Here is a 24,696-nt window from a genome sequence, read left to right on the forward strand (position 1 = left end):
TATACATTTCCTCCAGAACAACGAATTTCACAAGCCAAAACAAAGAAAACCTAACTCATTTTCTAGCTAGATAACTTACTAACTTTACAGGAGTTGGAGGGCTTGCATTCTTGATCTGTTCCCGGCAAAGGTATCACACAGACAGACAAAAGCCTTTTTCCCCCCCTTCCAGATTTGAAAGTATCTTGTCCCCTCATTGGTCATTTTGGGTCAGGTGTCAGCTGAGCTTCTTAACCTTTTACAGGTAAAAGGACTTTGCCTCTGGTCAGGAGGGATTTTATAGCACTGCATACAGAAAGGTGGTTACCCTTCCCTTTATATTTATGACACCCTCTAGGAGTTATCTTTCCAGTCAGTGTAACTTGAGGCTATATCTTCCTGGGCATCCTATCCCCCACGGTGCTCCCTGTTACCCCCCAAAATCTTGTGCTTTCCCTTAACTTTCCCTTTACTCTTTAAATCCTAAGGAAGTCATGCGTAACCTCATCTAGAGGGCCACCCTTGTCATCCTTCTCTGGTGCTTCTCCCACTCTCTGTCCTTCCCACCTAACAACGTGACATCTCCCCTGCTCTAACCAGTATTGGGTAGAAGGTTACACCACAAGTACGTTTCAGTTCAGTGAGACTTTGTCGGTACAACACATTTTAGAAGTGTTGCCAAAGTGTGTGTAATCAAAAAGAGGCACAAAAGCACCTGTCTTGCCTGTAATCTGTGTCAGAGTTAGGAGTAGGGGGATCAGATAGCAACTGTGAAAAAACAGGACTGGGGGTGGGGCGTAATAGGTGCCTATATAAGAAAAAGTCCCCAAAACCAGGATTGTCCCTATAAAAAGGGACATCTGGTCACCCTAGTTAGGGGCAATCTGCCCAGGATGGGGCTTCACATGGTGTTTGATCCTGTAGGTTTCTATCATTGGTGTCCTTTACTCTGATATATTCCTCCAAACCTCCTCTCCCCCCCCCCCCCCACAGTTAGGAACAGCTTTCCCTCTATTTCCTTGTTTTTCTTGATAATTGAAGGAAATATCGGTCTCTCACTTCCTCGTATTTTGGACATTGGAGGCTTTGTGTGCCTCTCTGTGTCTATCTGTCCTTGTGACTTGATTTCACATCTGCTGCTCTCTGGGTTGGGATTGTGCTTTGTTCCTTCAGATTTCTAGCTCGAGTTTGCCACCACTGATTCTGTGTATTTAGACCGTGGGATGAGCAAAGGTTCCTAGCAGTGGGGAACTGAGGTGAGTCCAGGCTATTCTTTTCTTCAGCAGCTAGAAACTCTGTTACCTCAGGCACAGTTCACCCCAGTAGCCACCCAAAAGGCCCAGGAAATAGCCAGATAAAATAAGATTGACTGAAAAATTTTAAAACATTGCGTTTAATCATTTATGCTGTTTGCTTTTTGTTCTTCTCTCAGCTTGGACAGTGAAACTTAACTAGTCACGTTCGCTATTGATTTATAGTCAGTGTACTAGAGATCTGGGGCCCTTTCAAAGGGGTGTCTGTTTGTGCAAATGTGCCTTTTGAGCACTTGGTCCACGTGCACAGCTGATAGATTTTGATCCCTGGGAGCACAGATGTTGTGTTCTATGCATATAAATTCTGTTAACTCAGGGCCTCACTGTTGGACTCTTTCAAATGCATATGCACTTGGTTGTGCTCACTCAGATAAGGAGGGCACTTTCTGAAAGATTTCTGTTTCTGGCACCCTCAGTTTCTGAAGCTGCAGGAGGGAAAATTTAATTTTTTTAAAAATCTGCTTTCTGTGTCTTGGGGTGGGGGGAGTCACAAAAACATTTCCCTTTCGGTCATTTAAGCTCCTCCTTTGCCAAGTTAGTTTCCAACAAAACCTAAGCTACTTCTTGAGTGTCCCTTTCCCACTCATTCATGCCTGCATGATAAGTTCCTATTCCTAGAACATGCACATGACTGGCGCACAGATTATATGTGAAGCACACGGACATCGTTGCTTGTACCCCTTATTTAAACGTTTTTAAAAATGCCAGAAATAATAGTCCAAAACAGGCTACCAATTGCCCTATATTTCTGAAGTGTGTGTGGCCATTACTGTAGGTGCTCAAGTATTATTTTTTAAATAAGGACTAATGTGGGGGGGAGGGGGGAGGTTAAATGTAGTCATGGTGACATAATGGACTCTGCTTTACAGTTTCCCTCCAGCAGCCCTGCCATTTGTCTCTTCTCACGCTAATCCAGCTTCCTCCTTGTTCTGTACTCTCCTGCACCTGTGAGTGGCAGGTATGTTCGCTCCAGGTTTTGTGCACAGATCAAAGGGAAAATACACCCTCAACTGCCCCTTCTGTGACCGTTTTCCTCTTTGGTTTCTCCTCAGACTGTAAACTTTTGTTGCCTTTGCTGGAGGAGGAGTATTCTGTGCTTATTTGGCTTTCGAGATAAGCAATCATTGTAATCCCTCTGGGTGTCTGCAAGGTGACACATCTTATAGCTCTTACAAAGCTCAAGATTCTTATTCCCCTCAGGCTCACAGACTTTTGTATTCTGTACAAGGAAAGAGCAAATGAAATGCCAGTCAGCCACTTTCCCTCTCTTCGGTCTCCCCACCCACACACTTCTCATTGGCCATAGTCCAATTAAACTCAGTAATGTGCAGAGATGACTTGAATACACCCAGGAACAATTCCGAGAACTCATTAGATTTTATTCAGAAAATATCGCCAATTTGATATCCGGCAGCAGCCCTCTCTCAATCCGTGTGTGTGTCAGAGCCAAATTAAATTGATACAACTAAAGAGCGCATCAGTGTTGCGGGGACAGAACATTGACTGCATATTCCCATTGAAATGAAAATAACAATAAAAGAAAATCTTCAGCCCTTTGTCTGAGCTCTGGATCACATTCCCTGTCATACTAGGAAGAGCTTACCTGTGGAGGGGACTGTAAGGAATGAAAGTCTTGCTTTGGTTGCATTGTTCCTGCACCTGTTATTACATGTTCTTCACCCGTTAACTTATTTTCTTGTGATAAAGCCCAAGCTGCTGGTGAATCCACACATGCTTCTGCCACCAAACATATCATATGCATGCTGCATGCTTTTTGTCTTTTAATCTTGAAGGTTAATTCTTGCAATCTCTACACCGCCACAAACACAGCAGCCTGAGTTAGACACCACCTGTGTCTAGGATCATCTCACTTTACTCCTCCTTCTGTACATCACGATCTTGTGCTGACTTTTGATATTGAAAAAAGTGTTAGCGACATTGTAGGCACCAAGGACATATTGACCACCAGCAATACTATGCTTGCTGTTAGCACCATATCATTGCTACGAGTAGGTCTGCAACCATCACACCTAAGACGTTCATAAAAAGTTCTGGGCTTTCAACAGGATTGCCCCAAGTGCCAAAGTAGAAACAGTTTAGACCTCAACAAATATCTGAGAGGAAACAAATGCTTCCTTAGAGCTGTTGCTCTCAATCAGGGAAAATACCTGAGATGATAGCTACAGATGTTTGTTAATTTTTCCCCCCACAGTGGAAAATACCAGTCGGCGCGCCTTTGCACAGAGCTGCAGTGTGATATTCCTTTGAGCCATAATTTCCTTTCCTTTTGAAATACATCAATTGCCAGCAACTTGGTGAGGATAGGGGAAGTTATCTAGCTTACCAGTGACCTGAGTGAGTCAGAAAAATGCATTAACTTAAGATAACATAATGTACCAGTACAACCATGTCTGTCAACAATAAATAATACCCTTGTTGCCAGCTCATGGCCCTGAATACTTAGGCTAGTACATTTTTCAATGCATTCTACTGTATGCATGACATTAAAATTTAGTGCACTCCACAAGCTGTCCTAGCCTCAAGACATCTGGTCACATGTCAGGTCTTAGCAATATTCCTGCAGAGATCAACAAGCAGCATAGAGTTGGTGTCTCTCTCTGAGTTTTCATCATTCTTTGCTTAACACAGGTTTCTTTGTAGGTAGAGAAACAAACATGTTTTTAATTGAATGTCCATGGAAATAAATGTGTTGAATTGTTGCCTGGGAAGTGGAAGTTTATAAAACTAGAATTTGTTTTTGTGAACTAAAAAATGGGGCCAAAACAACTTGTAAAGTTTGCCAGATCTCAAACTCCATTACGTTTCCCCATCTTCATTTAATACTGATTTCAAGTCAGCATAGCAGATAAATATTTACTACTCCTGAGTGCTTACTCTGCAGAGAAGCCTGACAAATCATTACTCTATGTTAAATTACGTCTGGTCATGCCATGTGGTATACAGTATCCAGGCAACCCTTTCATAATCTAATTTAACACAAAACATGGATTTACTTTCCCCCCACCCCCTCTTCTCTGAAAGTGAATGTAGAGCTAATGCAAGGAATTGGATTGACAGCCCTGGAGAATTAAGTCCTCTGTCCAACTGCAGGACACAGATACCAACAATTCCACATAATATCCCAACATACCGCTACCCTGACCTGGGAGAACCACCTCTAGATGTGCGGGGGAATTTATTCATTCAGCCCCTTCGGGTTTCCCCCCCTCTGTGCTCAGAATGCAAAGTTTGCCCATTAGCTTTCCATTCGGTAGGCCCAGACCACCGGCTCATTTCACAGAACCCACTGAACTTTCATCCCATGGCTGAATTTTGGTCACGACTGATGTGGGTTGGAGCAGAATTACTGAACTAGAGGATTAAGGCTTCATTGGCTATTATCACTTCACTGAACCATCCAACCTTCATTTCCCCTACTGGTCCTGTAAGGTGTACGTCAGCAAGTTAACATTCTTTTAAAATTGGAAGAGCAAAAGTCCAGTTGCCCAACAGTCAGTTGGTACCCCAGCATGCAGTGGGACACGAATTAGTAGGCTGTTTAGAGCATTTCTACACCATCTACCAATTTTTTCCCCTCATTATTTATATTTAAAATAACTTACACAAGCATTAGGGATAAAGCATGAATGTGAAAGCACTGAAAGCCTGTCCATGTAAATGAGTATAAGTGCGTTTGCTTTCAAAATTTACTGGCCCAGAAGGGAACAGCAGGTTAAAAGAAAAATACAGCGAATACCAGCAGAGACACTAATGGGTCTGGATGCCCAGAGACAGAGCTAACAATGCCTAAATAAAAGCATTTGTAACCGAGATCAATATTAAATGTACCTTGGGATGAGAATGCCCCTTCTTTGGAGATTAAGGTATTATTTTCTAGTACAGAACATGATGAAGAGGTCTAATTTATAGTAAATGAGCATATAAATAAAGTATGTGGAACTCAAGGATATAAAAGATGAATCACACATTTGTAGCATAGCTTCCGTAACCTGGAGTTGTAAAGAATTCTCTTCTTGTGGCAGAGTACCCATGTTATGGATCAGCACTTCACATGGCATCCTAATTTATCCAAAAAAGGAAAAAAAGCTGCTCAGTTACAAAATTATAATTCAGACTTTGAGCTTTCAAAGAATCTAATAATGAATAGATTTCTGCAGGCTGTGGCATTGGAATTTTGGTCAATACCACTGCCTTTGCACATGTGCAAATTTAGTGAAGTCACTTCAAGTAAAGATATTGCAACGCAAGCCAGTTTTACAGTTTATACTGGAGGATCATATGCTTGTGAAGCCATTAATAATTCAGTCTGTAATAATTAACATAACCATGTAAAGTCATCTAGAAGTAATGCAATGAGAGAGCAATTTATTACACTGATGTATTACATAATGGTAATGAGAAATGAGCAGAGCTTATTTTGTAAGGCTGAGCAATATGACATTTATAAATGCACCGAGTTTTGCTAAACTAAGGGATCATTAAAAATGCTACGAAATATTTCAAGTGCTTTCAGAACTGTTCAGACTCAAAATAGTTGAGACATAGCTACTGTATGTGGCTCCAAAATCCAAATAGGAGTACTGTGAACACAGATGTCTGTACATTTATAAATACAACATTACTGGAACTTAGAAAATTCAGAGAACATAAGAATGGCCAGACTGAGTCAGACCAATGGTCCATTTAGCCCAGTATCCTGTCTTCCAACAGTGACCAATTCCAGATGTTTCAAAGGCACTGAACAGAACAGGGCAGTCATCAAGTGATCCATCCTGTGTCATCCCGGCCCAGCATCTGGCAGTCAGAGGCCTAGGGACACTGAGAGTATGCGGTTGCCTCCCTGACCATCGTGGCAATAGCCATTGATGAACCTATCCTCCATAAACTTACCTTTTTTTTTTTTTTTTAATTCAGTCATGGTTAGGGTTAGCAGTCATGAAACTCTTGATGAGGGACTGGGTAAAAATATAATCTGACTTAATTCCTTTTAAAAATCTTGGAAATATTTTGACACATCATGATGATTGTGTGTATTCAAGCATGTGCTGTGAAGCTGCTTAACACAGTGTGTGTGATGCAGCATTCAGTCAGATGCTTTGCTGAACTGGAGGAACAGGGTGTTTGTGTGCACAGTTCAGAACTCCCCTTCCCCATTTGTTTGAGCAAGAAAGAATCTCAATGAGGCAAGCTAGTGATATGGACTATGCTCCATGTGTGCGAGGAGATAGCGGAAGAGGGGAGAGAATACCATTCAGGCTGTGAGAAGGGAGACAATGGTGTTAAAGGCACCGGTGGAAGAGGGAAGATAGAGGAATAAATCATGCTCCACTTGTGATAGAGGAGATGGCGATAGGGAGAGAGAATAGTATCCACGACAATCCTGTGTGAGAGAATTAGGTCTGTAGGAAACTCATGTCTCTGTCCGTGGTGTGTTCGTGTCAAGGGGGCAAGTGGCAGGAGTCCTATAGTGAAGAGGTGAGTGTGAATTCTGATGCTTTAGCCATCTGTATTGCCCAGTGAGGCATGTGAAAAATTTCTGAGCAGAACTTAATCTTTCTGCATTAGTCTCCTTTCTGCATCTCATTCCATAAATACTGCCTTGTTCTCCTTGCTGTACACTGTGTTGACTTCTAAAGGGCACAGAGAATGTTGGCTGATTCTCCTTCTACGTTTACACACTTGTGAATACCAGTGTCTGTATTGCAAAGTACATGATTCTGTCTTACTCTTGCCTTGTGAAATGGAAGGAGAGCTGAAGCGAGTGTACTGGGATTTCATGGCACTTTCCTGGTTCCAATGTGCCTTTTAAATATAGGAAGTAATTTATTTTGGGGGGTGTTTGGAAGGAGATCTCCCTGAAACTGGAAAAGAGGAAAGAGAATGGGGCAGAGAGAGCACGCAAGTGATCTGCTTATCAAATTGAAGCATTGCTGTGTTCAAACTATAATAATCTTTTATCTCTTATTTCTCTGCTTTTGAGTTCTGAGGTAGTGTTTTCTTCCTTTTCTGTGGGTAGAAACTTTTTGTTTTGATTTTGTTCACATTAATCTGAAACAGACCCACTTTATTTATGAACCATTATCCTCTTGGGTGGGTCAATCTCCTTTAGTTGGCTTTGGTTAATAAACCCCTTGCGGTGGATAGAGTGCCTTCTAGTGGCTGAATCAGTAGTGTGTACTTGCCCTTTTCCATAGTCGGTGCTAGTTGGTAAGGGACACCATATTATCACAATGCAGTTTATTATCTCAGTAACCTGAGCTTTTCCAGGTTTCAGTCCAAAAGCCTTGGTAACTCACTGCACTATAGTATTTATACTTACAGAGGCAATTTCTCAGACACACAGAACTGTGATTAAAATAATCATTGCTTCCTGATACCAAGAGAAGTCAAGGGTAAAATTTTCAAAGGCACCTAAGTGACTTTTTCAATAGGATTTGGCTCCTAAGTCACTTAGGGTAACATTTTCAAAGGCACCTAACTCAAGTTTTCAGTGTACAGTGTTGTCAGAGGCCTCTCTTCTGCCTGGGTGTCCTGGAAAGGTAGAAAAAGGGATGACTCTTCTTGTCGAAGAATAGAGTTGGTCACACACTCTAATTCACAGCTCTTGTTGTGCAATCTAGAATTGCTTAGTGCTAGCCATCCTGACTTGTGTCTTCTTCCTGAGATGAGAGAACAGGAGAAAGGGGAAGGATGGTTACATAAAAGCTTAGTTTAAAACTCAGCTATATCCCTGACTGAAGTCTTCAAATTAGGAAGCTCTAGAGGGTGATAGAACAGGCCATAAAGAATAATTAAGCAGTGGGGTAATAAGGTGGTAGCTTTTCACATACAAAACTTAATCTGAGCAATTCAAGCAATTCAGCAGCGTCAGAATTTGTGGGAAATATCAGGTGGAATCATTTTGATCTAGCCTTAACAAAGAATAGGGTGACCAGATAGCAAGTGTGAAAAATCGGGACAGGAGGTGGGGGTTAATAGGAGCCTATATAGGAAAAAGCCCCAAATATCGGGACTGTCCCTGTAAAATCAGGACATCTGGTCACCCTAAGAAAGAGTGTAGGTAAAAGCAATCATAGCCCTGTAGAAAAATATGTCCGATAACAGCAAATGGCAGCTGTGTGTATAAAGCGCCTAGCTGACTGTTTACCTATAATTAGAGATTCTAAGGTAATTAATAGCCTTTTTGTATTCCATCTAGCACTTTCTGATTCATCATTGTGCAACTTTAGCTAATAATCGTCTTTTGTTAGATATAAGTATGTTTTTACATTCTTATGCCGACAATGCCAACAGCCAGACAATTGGTAGCTGTATGGGCTGATTACCTGCTACGTGAGTTAGAGCTCCCAATGAATGTTTTAGGGAATTAATCATTGTGATGCTATTATCCATACTTTTCCAGAATGCATGTTCCTGGTTACAGTTGTTGTTACTCAGGCTCAAGTGGGTGAGTGTTTGAGTGTACTTCCATGTTGTCTGCATGTACAGAACTGTTTTAGATCACAGCTTATGCAATTAAACATACAATTTAATAGAGACAGTAACAGTACAGCGTGGTTATGGCTGTAAGAACAAAGGGCCAACGCTTTCGAAAACGACTGGTGATTTTGGGTGCCTGATTTTCCCCCTCTAAAATGATGAACATTCACTAAAAATCAGACCCCTCTATGCTGTCACAAATTGGACACTTTAAAAGGGAGGCATCTAGAATCACTAGCCATTTCAGGTAATCCTGACCCCTGAACTGTTTTTAGATTACATTATCGTAGCCGAGTGGCTTTATAATTGGCGGGCGGGGGGGGTTAATTTGGATTTTGTTTGTTTATTTATGTGTGTGTAATACATAGATAACTTTATATCATAAATATACTTGGATCCATAGATTCTGTCTAGGTATAGATTTAAGTAATTGGACTAATGGTGCTTCATAAATAATACATCCTAATCACTATAAAAGGGATGGTCTTTTATTCTCTATGCAGAGAAATTTCTAATTAACACCTTGCTGTTAAAGGGGTAGCAGGGATGCTGGAACAATTTTTATAATGGGCGTGCTGAGAGCCATTGAACCAAACAATAAACCCTGTATATGATGGGAACCACTTCAAGGCAGAGGGTGCTGCAGCACCCCTAGTTCCAGCACCTACGAATGGTAGTGTTGCTCTCCATGGAGCCGCCAAGCCCATCGTGTAACTAGACAGGCCCCTGGAGTTTGGTGGAAACGTTGCCTGGAGCATGGACAGTTGTGAGACACCCAGACATGTGGGGTCCTAGTATGTGTGCCAGGAGCAAGTTGTTCAGGAGCAAGAAGTGGTGCTCTGAAAGCTGATGCAAGAGGAGAGCTCAAACCAGCACGAGAGGGAAGGAAACAAAGTTTGGGTACCAACAAATTACCTGAGATGCCTCTCATAAGCAGCAATCATTAGCAAATATTGGTCTTAATTGAATCCCAGAGAAACATCCCTATTTAAGCAGGTTCTCCAGTTTGGAGGAGAATACTGTGTGTATGCATGTGTATATTTTCCCCTCACTCTCTGGTGACAACAGCAAAATCTTTACTTTTCAGATTGTTTGGATTGCATTGGAATAGCGTTGACCTTGGGTGGAGGCAAAAGCTTAAATCAGGCGGAAGGACTTGAAATGTGGACATAGAAGGTTGCTCGTTTAGTTGAGAATAGCACATGTCAAAGGTCCAACTACTTGCTTTTAGGAGGATTTGAAAGATTTATGATTCAAGCTGTTTTTTGGGGAGTAGGCTGTAGATTGGAACATTCAGCCATTTAGGATTTAGCATCCAGAAAAGGATTAAACTATTTGGGTTTTCCTGGTATCAGTCAATTTACGGAGGCTGAAATTACACTGGTAACGTTCCAGTTAAGTCTGTTCTTTTCCACATGGCTGAGCCTGGAAGGAGTTCATCCAGAGTTTCAGGAATGTAAACAATTGTAAAATTTGTGCCAAAAATGAAGGAGGGATTATTCTGATGTTAATTTTACCTACTCTTTCTCCTTCCTTACAGTGTTGCTAATAATCACAAACAGAATCTAATGACTGTTGCTAATCTGGGTGTGGTATTTGGACCAACGCTGCTTCGACCTCAAGAAGAAACTGTTGCAGCGATTATGGACATCAAGTTTCAGAATATTGTGGTTGAGATTTTAATAGAAAACCATGAAAAGGTAATGTTTTCCCCTTACTTCTGAATTTTAATAAAGTTTATAATAAAAAATTTGTCTCCGTGACAACCCCAACACAAATTCTTCAATAAACCACCTTCTCTAGATGATCAGTACACAACATTGCAAGAGAGAAGATCTCTTCTCTTAGCTAAAGGAAAATTGCCATTATCCAAAACTAATCTGGCTCATACCTGCCCTTGGTACCTTGTATCCAGAAGGAGTGTGTTTGTACAGCACCTAACACAATGGGGCCCTGGTTCATGACTAGGGCTCCTATGACCTACAGTAATACAAATAATAAATAATAACAACAACATTGGGATTCTGTTCTTTTTTTAGATGCTGAAGCATATTATTTCAAACTGAAATTTCCTATGAGGGAATCGTACTTCCAGTTAAATACTCGGGTGAAATCCTGGCCACACTGAAATCAGTGGTAAAACTACCTTGGTTGTCAATGGATATGTCTACACAGCAAAGAAAAACCCATAGCTGGGGTGTGCCAGCCAACTTGGGCTCACAGGACTCAGACTGCGAGGCTGTTTCATTGCTGTGTAGACTTCTGGGCTTGGGCTGGAGCCCAAGCTCTGGGCCTCTCCCACCCTGCAAGGTCCTAGAGCATGGTCTCCAGCCCGAGCCCAGAAGTCTACACAGCAATGAAACAGCCCCATGACCCTGAGTCGGCTGGTGTGGATTTTTCTTTGCTGTGTAGACATACCAAATGGGGCTATGATTTTTTGGGGTAGAAATAAATAAGAGTTGAAGAATTCCATAACAGCAAGGAGGAAATGTGGGAAATGGAATAGTATTTCCAAATTGAGCTTTAGTTGGGCTGAAATCACATAATCAACAATTCTAGTAACTTATTTTTCTGGTTATCTTGGCTTGAGCCCATTTCATAGTCCCTTTTTAAAAGTCACCATGTGTTATCTTTTAATTTGGGCAAAGAATTTTGCTAGTTTCAATAGGTCCAGTGATTAGGACATTAGTCTGGGAGTTGGGAGCCCCTGTGTTCAATTCCCTGCTCTGCCCATACTTCCTGTGTGACCACAAGCAATTCACTTTGCCTCTCTGCGGCTCTCAGTTCCCTATCTGTAAAATGGGAATAATAGCTCTTCCCTACTTCATAGGGATTTGTGTGGATAAATACATCAAAAGACTGTGAGATGGCTGTCACATAAAGGAGGCTTAAAACTGCCAACAGCAGTTCTAAAACAAGTAAATTTTCAAATGCATTTAACAAGTGGTTCTCTCTCTGGGTTTTTTGTTTGGTTGGTTTTGGTTTGGGAAGTGCTGCTTAGTTTTCTGGACTACTGGAATGAAGAAAAGAGACCAAACTTTCCTGTGCTCTTCCTCAATCTTTTGTCTGTGGCATATGCCATTTTAGCATGCTTTGACCTTGGCCAGATTGCTTGATAGAGCTCTTAGTAGGATTATATGGGTAATTAAAGGAAATCACTGGAAGTGGCCCTTCTTCAGAATAAAACGGCTAAACTAGTGGGCTAGTCAGAATATCACCATTCCATTAACTATCAGTTAATTGTCTGAAAAAGAAAGTTCCTACTGAAAAAAGACTGGGAGTGGCTGGGTCACTACAAAAAGTAATTTTCCCTCTGCTGATACTCACACCTTCTTGGCAACTGTTGAGAATAGGCCACGTCCACCTTGATTGCATTGGCCTCGTTAGCACTGACCCCCCCCCACCACCACTTGGTAAGTCAACTCACATCTTTTCATGTGCTGTAATATTTATACTGCTTACTGTATTTTTCACTCCATGCAGCTGATGAAGTGGGTTTTAGCCCACAAAAGCTTATGCCCAAATAAATTTGTTAGTCTCTAAGGTGCCACAAGGACTCCTTGTTGTTTTTGTTGATACAGACTAACATGGCTACCGCTCTTGATTCCTACATTCTAATAAGCCAAAGTGCATGATATTGGTGTCCCATCACGTGAGATGCTCAGTACCTTCAACTGTCATTGAAGAAGTTCCTAGCTCCCAATTCAGTGTTTTGGGCACAAAATCAGTGTCTTTCAAACAAGTGTCTGTACTGCTTAGTGAGAGGGCCACCATCAATAGGAGGCTCAGAACTTAGATTTACCAATGAATATTCAACTTGTTTAGTTTAAATTAAACAGATTGCTGTATCACCACGGATGTTTCTAGGCAGACGCTGCTACAGACCCATGCTAATTTAGAATGACGAGACTCTGTTTAGAAAGACGTCACAGTTTATTCTTTCTCCAAAGTTCTAGCAGAAGTGAACGCACACATCTGACACATCAGCCATTCACAACATATTACTAAGACAGAGGACCTTCACCTTCTTTAAACCAGGGGTGGGCAAACTACAGCCCGTGGGCTGGATCCAGCCCCTCAGGGCTTTGGATCTGACCCGCGGGATTCCCGCTGCCGCGGGCTCCGCACTGCTCCTGGAAGCGGCCACGCCACGTCCCTGCAGCCCGAGGGGGTAGGGCAGCAGAGAGCGCCGCACACTGCTCTTGCCTATGGGTACTTCTCCCAGAGCTCCCATTGGCCCCCTCATACACCCCAGCCCCTTTCCCTGAGCCCCTTCCTGCACACCGCACCCGCACCTCAACCACCTGCCCCAGCCCTGCAAGCAATTTCCCCTCCCAGGTGTGGCCCTCGGGCCAAAAAGTTTGCCCACCCCTGCTCTAAACAGATGCAGAAAGCCAGGGGCGATTGTTAATGATGTTCCATTAAATGTGGAAACAATGTGGTGAGAAGGGAACGGAGAAAACAGGGCAACTCCGATTATTCTCACAGAAATTGCTGTCATGTGGCATGCTGTCATGTGGCACCTTTGCATTTATTCATCCCAGGGGAGCTATTTTATTTTTCTTTCCTTTTTACTTGGAACAGAATAGAAAAGATGGCTTAATTATGAAATTGCCTGACCTGAGGAGTGAGCAATGTGAATAGCAGGTAAACACCCTACAGGCCTCTCTATCGCTCAGTAGCATCCGCCACTGGCACACAGTGCAAGGTTCAGCATTACCTAGCATTAAACCCTCCCTTGAATCCCTTCAGGAAATTGACTGATTCTGTCTGAATCACGATATGCATCCGATGAAGTGAGCTGTAGCTCACGAAAGCTCATGCTCTAATAAATTGGTTAGTCTCTAAGGTGCCACAAGTCCTCCTTTTCTTTTTGCGAATACAGACTAACACGGCTGCTACTCTGAAACCTGTCTGAATGAAGTCTCTCACTATGCGAGCTGAATGCTCCATCGGCTGGCACTCTTTAAGGAATCAACAACAGATTTCAGATGTTCAGTTTGCATCCTTCTAGACTGGAATTCTAATCTCTGGTTGCCTGTTAGGCTTCCTTTTGCCTCCTAGTATTCAGGGATGGTGAAATTAGCAGATTCCCATCAGCTATTTAAAGACAATTTGTGGCAACAGCATGCCTGTCCGAGAAGCAAGTCAGTTATGTCCATCCAGCAGCAACTAATGCTGCTGATGCTTGCCGTCTGTCATTTGGCAAAAAGGATGGTGTTGCTCATAGGTCAACCTGGTCCAATTCACAGCGAGAGGACCATTTGCAAACTATCCTCCGTATTTGTGAAGTGCCCCTCACCATAGTATCTAACTGCTAATGGACTTTCCTGTCCATTCTTTTGCCTTGCCCCCAACAAAAAGAAAAATCCCTCATTATCTGTCAGAATTCTTGCATTTCCCCGCAGTGGTCCAGCAAAGGCACCAGGTTCTGAGGCGTCCACGTCCCCAGCCATTGTCTTTCTTGGGTGGAAACCCGCGTCTCGCTCCCTTCTGACAATTTCAACCACTGAAATGCTCAGCCTTGCTTCCTCTTGCTGCTGCCCTTTGACTCTTTTGCAGGGGAAGGAGGACTGAAAAGGCATTTTCTTACTATTGCTGTGTCACCTCCTCCGCTCCCTCTCCTGCACAGGGTTAGGATATGATGGTAACTGGTAACCACATTGAAAGCTATTTGAAGGGGTCAGTTCCTCAAGTGGGTGAGAAAGAGGAAAGGGAGGGCAATATCTAAGAATAGTCCTAACTGTCTCTTTGCATGAAATGTTGGCAGATCATGAAGCCGAGCCCTGTAGGCTGATGATATATTTGCTCTGCTTTTTAAACACAGGTTTAATAGGCTGGATAACTCCACCGGGCCCTAAATGTTCAGTAACAATTTGACGTCTCACGCAGCACATCTTTCAGCTGTCAAACTATCTCCATTTGTAGGCTTTAGAATCATAATGTGCAGTGGTGGTGGTGGTTTTTCGGGGTGGGGAGGGAGGGTTATCTGGCAGGTTTGCATTTCATTAGTACTATTGATCTTTCCCAATGTAATTAATGACAACTGATCTCTAAAGCTGTCAATGGAAATGCGTGTGTGGGAGGATTTCGAAGTGTTAAGCCTCGAACTGACACTTTGAAAAATGAATTGAATTTGTGCCACTAATGTAAGTAAGTTGCATACTAAATGACTATGGGTCAGTATCACCATTTAGCATGGATTCACTGCAAATTATCTTCTAGGGGAAGAAGACAGTAGTACTGGGGGAAAAACTTTTTAAAACCTAATTGGGCATAAGCTTTCGTGGGCCAAGACCCAGATGCATCTGATGAAGTGGGTCTTAGCCCACGAAAGCTTATGCCCAAATAAATTTGTTAGTCTCTAAGGTGCCACAAGTAGAGCTCGTTGTTTTTGCTGATACGGACTAACACAGCTACAACTCTGAAACCTTTTTAAAGCCTAGTTTCCTTGTCATGTTGTTTGCTTCTTTAAAGTTGTCACCTTACAGTATATTTCTTAATATTAATTGATGAGAGCTGATAAAAGCCTTCCCAATAGAGATACTTAGGTGACTAGCACTATACAAGTGCATTGCATGTTTATTGCAGTTGCTTTACATTGATTTACACTGGGGACTCACATGTGGAGTGATTTAAATCACCAAATGAAAAGCCACAGTTTAAATCAGGGGTGCCTAACTTACAGACTGTGGGCCGTACACAGCCCACCAGAGCATTTCATAAGGCCCGCGGCCTGCTTCAGCACAGTAAACTAACGGGCAATCCATTTGCATTTTGTCGTCATGTTTACATCATTTTAGTTTACACAAGTGCGTAAATAGACAATAGTGTACACAGAAACAACCTACCCCAATACATACAAAACAAGCTGACCTTACAATATAAATCAATACAGGTGACTTTAAATCTTATTAAAATACGTAGTATCTGTTTGGCCCACACAAGGTTGTGTTTAGATTTATGTGGCCCTCCTGTGTAGTTGGGTTGGGCACCACTGATTTAAATAATCAATTTTTCCACTTTTCCATTTGTACTTTTGTTTTATAAAGAAAGGTGCATTCTCATTGGTTGATATAACCATTAAAACATGTTGATTTACAATGGCAGTGGTTCTCAACCTGTGGCCTGCTGGCCGCTTCTAGCCCAATCAACACATAGCTATAGCCCATGTAACATCCTCAGGGCCATCCAGGTCATATATATATTGTGTGGATACAGCCCACATAACACACAGAGCTGAATATGCAGCCCACAATAGTAATTAGGTTGAGAACCACTGACCTAGAGTCTTTATAGAGACAAAGTGGGCAAGGTAATTTCTTTTATTGGACCAAATTCTGTTGGTGAGAGAGACATCAGGTCCAATAAAAGATATTACCTCACCCACCTTGTCTCTGCAATATCCTGATACTGACGTGACTGCAACTACACTGCATAGATTTGGCACATCTTTTTTTGCTATCTAGGTGGGTACACTGTAATATTTACATTTATTTAAGACAGGATATAGCTTAATATTTTCAGATTCTTATTAATTGTACATTATATGTTAGGAAATGGTAAATGCTATATTGCTTATTTACTAGATGATTAACTTTTTGCTCATGATTTGTGTCAAACTGCGTGAGGATGGCAACTGGGATTTAATAAAGTCCACAGAACAGGATATTATATTTATTTTTATTAAACCAGACAACCTTAAATGTTTTGGATACATAAACTTATTATATTAATAAGTATTAAAATAAGCTGCACATTTACAACTAAATGACTATTAAAATGAGGATTTAACTATAGGTAGTGAATTAAACTGATTCTTTCAGATCAGCCTGGGAAAAAAATTAAAATATACCTAAGTAAAAAGTGACTAGAGCTTAAGTTCCTACTCCGCTAAGTTTCTTGAAAATGAGACAGTCTCCTAAGTTACGTAGGCTGTCCTTCAAACTTTTAAAGCTAGTAGATCTCATCCTCCCTCCCCTCTCATTTTTATTCATAGTCTGGAAGAGAGAGACAAGTTTTCCTACTTTTTTCAGCTCCAGACTGATTTCTCAATTTTGACTGAATTAGTCCAAATGAAGAAAATATTATTTCTGTGCCTGCAGCTATGAAAAAGCTGGTTTAGCACTTCAACAAACTCTGGTTTCAGGTGCTTAGCTAGTGATTTGCACCAGTTGAGTGGTTTCACTTTCTTTAAAACATCATCAGCAAACACCCACTATTTGAATGGTTCACCTCCAGCCCTGACATTTGTTATGCTTGGCATGATTGATGAGTGATTATTAGTTGCCTGTGTCATAGCAGCAGCATCTTCTTGGGCAGTTAAGCATCTACGTTACCGCTTTGGGTTGAGTATATAAACATGAAAATGAGGTGAAGCTTCTTTACTGCCTGCGGTTTAACTTCATTGTTGGATATTTTTCTTCAATGTCTCTTGAAGATCTTTCCAAATTTCAGCAGCATCAACAATACAGCAGCAATCTTTCTGCCATTTGTCCAAGGCTATGGAAATGCTGAATATACTGGAACTTATATCTTCTATATTTCCCTTTAATCCAATGTTGACTACTTTGGCTGTGATAATTCAATTTGGTTTATCACAATTTTCTTCACAAATTGTTATCAGAATAGGCCATTTCTTAGTAAATAACTCAAAACAATCAGTCTCTGAATTCCATCTTGCATCGGGGGAACAATTAGTTTGGATCCCCTGTTCTCTTTGGTGAAGCTGAAGCAAAGTGGTTGTTAACGGAAGTATTTTTCAATTTCAGCAACATTTTCCTTTATTTTTGGAGTTGTACTTAAATCTTTGTCTGAAAGATGCCTCAGATGAGCACTGTACACACATGTGATGTTTCAGGTTCTCTTCATTATCTTCTTTTATCGTCTCATCTTTGCTACATTTGTAGCACTGTGACAAAGCTACATACTTGAATTTTTGTTCACAGTTTGTTGTAGCTTTTACTGCTCCTTCTTTTAAGTATTCTATGATATGGGCATTTCCTGATGGATCAGTTGTTTTTGTCAGATAGACAACCCCATTTTCTGTTGTCACACACACACACATTCCTGGATCATTGTGTACATTGGTCCACCCATCAAGACTCAGATTAACAAATTTCACACCAATGTTTGTTGCAGACTGTTCAGTCTCTTTCACGCTGTATCCAGCAACCTTCCAGCAGTGTTTGCTCTGCTGCTTGGAGTGTAGCCTGGTTGTAACGATTGAACTATGTTAATGAACTATTTGTTCTGAACAAGATGAAAAGGAGAATTTGTTGCATAAATGATGAACCGAGCAATCTTGTAATATGTGGAGGCTTGCTGGCATTTGTTGGTCCTGATTGTGAACTCAGCTATGTTTTTACTGGATGTTGAAGTCTTCTTTTATTTTTTTTTTTTTAATATAGGTAATTTACTGTCTGATGTATGTTTAGTTGCTGGTTACTGGTGGTACCAGTAGATGACAGAAGTTGTAGATGTTGCAGATGATGGATGTTCATAACCTCTTATATCGAAGCTAGATCCGGAAATAAAATGGTGTATATATTAAAAAAAAAAAAAAAAAAAGTAACACTCAGTCACTGAGTATTATGCAGTGCACAGCTTTAAAAAAATGACAGAGTCTTGCTGTGGGGGTGCTTACCAGACCATCATCCCTTGCAGTGGGAGCTCTCTCAATGGCCATTGGCCCCGTCACTACATTCTCTCTCTGAGCTGGATCAGAGATGTTTGATCTGTAACATTCTGCCGGCTGCTCTAGCTTCACAGTTGTTCATACTAGATTAAAGCTAGCTTGGGTATGTCTACACATGCTGCTGCAATCAAACCTCCCAATTGCAGAGTAGATATACCCAAAGAGACAGAGCAGCAGAGCTATGATTATAATTTGCAAATCCTGGCAGCTAGTCCCATAGCTGTTCAGCTGCCTCTCTCTATGTTAATTGGAGCCTTTATGTGTGAGTAATAAAACACAGGTTTACTCTGTGGAGAATGGGTTTTGAGTGAGTGCTACATTTAAAAATTTTTACATAAGGATTAATCTCAGCTTTGGGAAATGGAGTCTCCCTCTTTGAGTCCAGCAGCAGGGGTGTCTCCACATTTTTTGTTAAAGAGGTCTGTAGCAATTTCAAAAATGTCAAAGTCAAATCTGAAGTAAAGTATTTATTTACCTTCTAGTCCTTTGTTTCTTCATGGCCTGAAGAGGAGACTGGAAACAGACATCAGCACTTTCTTAATTTAGCTATTTATTGATTTCTCTCTTGTCCATTGTAAGCAACTACTTCTACCTTCAGTGCTACATGATGCTCAAAGGGGACATAGATAGTGGATTTGAATATCCATGCTACTGTGCCAGATGGTTCCCCCTCTGTCATCCATTTTATCTCAACAGGCCCAATACCGTTAGAATTTGAAAGAGCAAAGCTCTCCTCCTTGTCTTCTCCAATCTTCACAGTAGAGGTCTTCAGAGGTAGCTGGCTGCATCCTCTGGGAGTTTCCCAGGCTTCAGTAGAGCAATCCCTGTTGCCTGTTGCCAGCTTGTTGACACTTCTCCGGTTCTGTGTAGGGCAGTAAAAAGCTCCGCCAGCCATTCCCATCTCCCCAGATTCTTGAGAAACTCTGAAGGAATTCCATCAACCCCTACAGCTTTCTGGCTTTTGGTTTCCAACAGTGCAACATTGATCTCCTTGACAGAATATGGGGAAGAGAGTGGGGATTCCTCCGGGCATTATTGAAGATTTCTGCGGAGTTCCCACTGGATCTCCTCACATGTAATCTTTTCTGTCGGCATCTTGCTGTTAGAAAGAAGATGAAAAGTAACAGCATTTGCTATCACCTTTGCTGAGCATTGTGTTACTGGCTGGGATCCTCCAAGTTGCCACAAAAGAGCCCATGCCTTATGGCTCAAATGGGTGAAATCAAGACTTTCAGTGGTCTCTTTCCTCCTCTCCAGGCGTGCCGAATTCAAGGACTCAAGCAGCGCAGTGGCTTTATCTGGGTTGCCGCTCTTTTCCTATTCCCTCAGGAGAGACTCGGATTCTTTTGTCCAGCAGGGGATGAAAGCCTTGTGGTGACCACACAGGATGTACTTCTTAGTGGTCGATTTTAGGATGTTTGTAAAATGACTGAAGTTTCTAGGTATCAGGTTTGAGCCGTGGGATCTGAGATTCTATTTCTGAAGTGTAGGTTAATCAATCGTGCGGAAATTCCAACGTGGCTTTGGCACAGACTGCATAAGAGGCACGTTCTGGAGGATGATCGGGCGATGTTGGCTATGAGGGAAGTGGCTCAACATGGTTCTTGTGGCCAGTGGGACACATGCCCAATTATGGGTCACAAAACACAGGTCAGGGTTGTGATCCATTGTCCATCCGATGAGGTGAGCTGTAGCTCATGAAAGCTTATGCTCAGATAAATTTGTGAGTCTCTAAGGTGCCACAAGTACTCCTTTTGTTATTGTCCACCTCGCAGACCAAAAAGATCCAGATTGCTTCAGATCATAGAGCAGGTGGAGGTCTTCAAGAGAGGCCCATTCTGTGATCTGTTCCCCGGCTGTGTCATTTAAGCAGTATCCCTAGTCTTCGTGATGGCTGTTAAAGTCACCTATGTAGATGGCTGGATGAGGAAGGGAAGATAAGGTGGGATCAGGCCACATGATGTTAGGTGGTTGTATATTTTTACTGTAATGATGTCCCTAATTCTAACCATGTTGATCTCTCACCCACTGGTCGATGATTCTTCCAAAACTTCCACATCCTCTAATCCATTTCGCATGTACGCTGCTAGCCCATGTTTTGGATAGTTGACAGCAGTGATTTCAGTATAGCCATAGATGTTATATCTGGCAGCTTTATCTTTTTCTTTTATGTGTGTTTCTTGGAGGGCCACAATGTCAACGTGATGGTCTTTGAGGGTCCTCGAGAGGTAATCTGCTTTTTCCCTGGACATCCCTTCTACGTTAAGTTGGTATATTCGGAGGACTGGCCCAACTGTTCTTTTTGGGTCCTGGAAAGGGTAGTCTGAGGAAGTATAATCATTGCTATGTTCACTGGGAAGTTGGTAAAATGTCGTCCAGTGGCCAGTTGACGACACTTGTATGTTTGGATTTGCACAAAACACAGAGCTCAAAAAAACCCAGCATTTAACAGAAGCACCACATAAAGGTTGTCTTGCTCTTGCTGTGCTGAGTAAATAAAGCACACAGAACCACATGATAGAGCTGTGATCATTAAGAGCAGCTCACCATGCTATTATCCTGCTGTTACCCAGGGCTGCAAATTGTCTATTAAATGACTGTTTTAATCTGCTAAAATATGAGCTTTTGCAGGGCCAGGAACACTTTTAATTTTTGGAGTTGGTACACCAGGGAAAATACGGGGAGTGGGGGGAGAATGCTGTTAATAAAAAGGTTTGGTTTAATAAAAGAAGCTTATAAAATAGTAGAAAGACTACTGGGGAGGGTATTTTCTGAATCTTGTACGACTGAAGTCACCTCAGTGAATGGAGTGTAGGCTACAAAACCAGATACCCTTCACTCTGTAAATAAGTATTTAGCAATCTGCAAAGGGTGGATTAGATGGAAAGGAAACAATATATATTTTGATATAGCATCTGAAAATTAGATGGAAAGGAAACAATATATATTTTGATAGCATCTGAAAACTTGTAGCCTCTTTTCTGCAAAGTGATCTCCAGTTCTCCAAAATTGCATCAGTGAATTTATGAGCACAAGACTCAGTGATTATCTGATATCACCCATTGTGCAAACATTAGGATCAATTAAAATTTTTAACTGCAAGGCAAAATTATGGAAGATTATCATGGATGAGATGCTACATTTATAGGTTTAATTAAATTGGTTTATAATGGGTTCCAGCAAAATTAAAACCACGCTGTCTCGGTTAAGCCTTATTTGGTCAGAAGTTACATACATATTTGCTTTAAAGCATGTGACTGTTTTTTCTGTTTTGTTTTTTGTTTTTTTTTATCGGAAGTTAATTTTCAACTCTCTGTGAGAAACAATAACACGCAATACAATTAGTAAATACACAATACAATTACTAAATGTAGTTTTTTTTTCTTTATCTGTTTGGGTTTTTTTTTTTTAGTACAACTCCCATGCAGAGTGTTGTATCTATGGGAGATCTAAATGCAAGAGCAAAAGAAAGGAAGTTAAACATTTATTCTGATTAAGGAATTACTGTAGGGCAAGGCTAGTCATTAGCCCCACCATGTCAGGAGATAAAAATCCCTAATGGAGCAGAGTTGGGGACTAGCATCTTGTAACACATCTCTTGTCTCCTGGGTCAGGTGGAGACAAGGCTTTAAGAAACCTAGACTGAAAAGCATATGTGTCTGAATCTTAGGTGGTCCACCCCCAGTACTTGGGTTCTGTACCAGATGAGTTAGTGACAAGCAGAAAGGGATGTGTGTCAGATACCCAGGACAACCATTGGTAGTTGGTCGCTCCTAGGGACAAAGAGTAGCACGTGAAATGGACCAAGCTACTTGTGAGAGCAATTGTGGCTTGGCACTTCTTCAGCTGATACACAAAGCAAAACAGTGTGAATGAATGTGTGAGTTAGGTATCCGAGTGAGTTAGGTATGTAGCTCTTGAAAAGGAGCATTCAGATAGGAATACACGTTCTGTCTTGCAGCCTGTCCAGCAACTTACTTACGCTCACAGGCAGCTTTTTGTTCATCAGGGTCTTCATCACTGGCCCTGACTTTGAAAAGAATTTTTGCAATGTGAGTAATCGCCACTTCCTGTTCCTTTACACAGTATGTATCCTAGTACAGTGGTTTTCAAACCTTTTTTTCTGGGGACCCAGTTGAAGAAAATTGTTGATGCCCGCAACCCAACGGAGCTGGGGATGAGGGGTTTGGGGTGTGGGAGGGGGCTCTGGGCTGGGGCAGTGGGTTAGGGTGCGGGAGGGGGTCAGGGCTCTGGGCTGGGGCTGGGGATGAGGAGCTTGAGGGGCAGGACAGGCTTTAGGTTTGGGGGAGGGCTCAGGGCTAGGACAGGAGGTTGGGGTGCGGGAGGAGGTCAGGGCTCTGGGCTGGGGGTGTGGGCTCTGGGGTAGGGCTGGGGATGAGGGGTTTGTGGTGCAGGAAGGGGTTCCAGGTTTAGGGGGGCTCAGGGCTGGGCCAGGGGATTGGGACAGGGACTCCAGCGGCTCCCAGTCAGTGGCGCAGCCAGGGTGCACCGTGGCCCGGGCTGCGGCCCAGAAGCAGCCAGCAGCAGGTCTGAGTCCTAGGCGGAGGCGTGCAACTCTCGCCTGGAGCCACCGCGCCCTCCCCCCCCAGTTCCCATTGGCCGATGACTGGCCAATGGGAGTGTGGAGCCGGTGCTTGGGGTAGGGGCAGCGCCCAGAGCCCCATGACCCCCCTGCCTAGAAGCTGAACCCGCTGCTGGCCGCTTCCGGGGCACAGCGCGGTGTCAGAAAAGGTAGGCACTATCCTGCCTTAGCTGGGCAGGACCACCAACGGGACTTTTAACGTCCCAGTTGGCAGTGCTGACCGGAGCAAGGCGACTCAGCGCCTTACATGCCACGACCCACGGTTTGAAAAACACTAGCCTAGTACAGCAGTTCCCAAACTTTAGCAACTCCATTTTGATATAAATTTTTTCACGGACCCCCCACTCAGCCCCAGGTCCCGCTCCCACTCCACCCCTTTCCCCAAGGCCACACCTCTTCTCGCCTCTTCCATGCCTCTTTCCATCCCTCTCTTGAGCATGCTCTCTCCCCGCTCCTCCCAGTGCCTCCTGCACCCCACTGAACAACTGTTCCCCGTTGTGCAGGAGACACTGGGAGGGAGGGAGAGAGGGAGGGAGGAGGAGTTAATCAGCGAGTCCCGCAGACCCCCGGAGTACCCTCGCAGACCCCTGTTTGAGAAACGCTGGCCTAGTATATACAAGCTATGCTTGAGCAGTATTTAAAGATAGGACATTTGGTTGATGTGCTGTCAGTTGTGTGATGTAGAGGACTTTGAGTATCCATGCAGGTTAGCTACTGTTGGTTGGTTTCCCCTGGATAAAGTTGCAGCAGAAAATGGAGATCAGCTTTTTTAAAGAGCCAAATATGTGCCATCCTCAGAGTGAAGCGTACAGCACTTCAGCAGGTCGAGTTGAATTATCAGGCCACCTGAATTTTCATGGACATAAAGTGCAAAAATCACCCTGGCACTTGTGTAGCCAAAGTATTAGTATTGGTCAAGACTTACATTGACCAAGACAGATCTTCAGCAAGGCCTACTTACTCCTGGCTTCCCAGCTAATTAGAGTAATTTAAATGGCACTTTTTAAAGGACTCTAAGCACTAACATTTACCACTGACCCTGCTTTTTGATACCTTCAGGAGAGACGTGACTTTAAATTAGCTAATTAAGGCTTCTGTGTTTTTTGCATTTATTTTTAAAAATTAGCATGGAGGTTTTTTTTGTCACAAAACAATAAAGCAATGAGTTTTTGGCAGCTATTCATACTAGTTGGCAGCCAGAATGTTTTAGCTTTTGTACAGGGGTTTGGCTAAATCTGAAAGCACTATTACAGTTGTGTCCTGGCTGAGTGTCTTACATTCCTGGAGGCGTGGGGAGTGAGGTGTTTTTGAAATAGCATTTTCTACAGTCCTAGAGTTGAGCAGCCTTTGAAGAGTTGGGGCCCAAAGAGCTAGAGCAGAAAATGGCACTGAAGTGTGTGTTTAATGCATTCTTGCTAGGGGAGCCCTTGAAAGAGTAGCCTTGAGGGATCCCCCGTGCAGAAACTAATAGCTCCAAAAATGCTGCTGTTTCAGCTCATCCCGTTCAAAAATTCCATTCCCTTTAGGAAAAATGTGATAACTTAGTTTTCAGACAGCTGTGCATGGGAGTTACAAAGAAATTCACAAGCTGGTTGGCTTCACTA

At 42.5% G+C, this 24,696-nt stretch overlaps 1 protein-coding gene across 1 annotated transcript in view; it reads left to right on the plus strand.

Moving 5' to 3' along the window:
- Positions 1–24,696, plus strand: part of ARHGAP26 (Rho GTPase activating protein 26) — a 305,883-nt gene that overhangs the window by 213,589 nt on the left and 67,598 nt on the right. Inside the window, exon 18 of the mRNA XM_084635724.1 lies at positions 10,333–10,492. Within this exon, the coding sequence (XP_084491850.1) occupies positions 10,333–10,492 (160 nt within the window). The remainder of the gene's footprint in view (positions 1–10,332; positions 10,493–24,696) is intronic.

The sequence above is a fragment of the Lepidochelys olivacea genome (genome assembly GCF_965140295.1).
Source record: "Lepidochelys olivacea isolate rLepOli2 genome assembly, chromosome: 8".
Lineage (NCBI taxonomy): Eukaryota > Metazoa > Chordata > Testudines > Cheloniidae > Lepidochelys > Lepidochelys olivacea.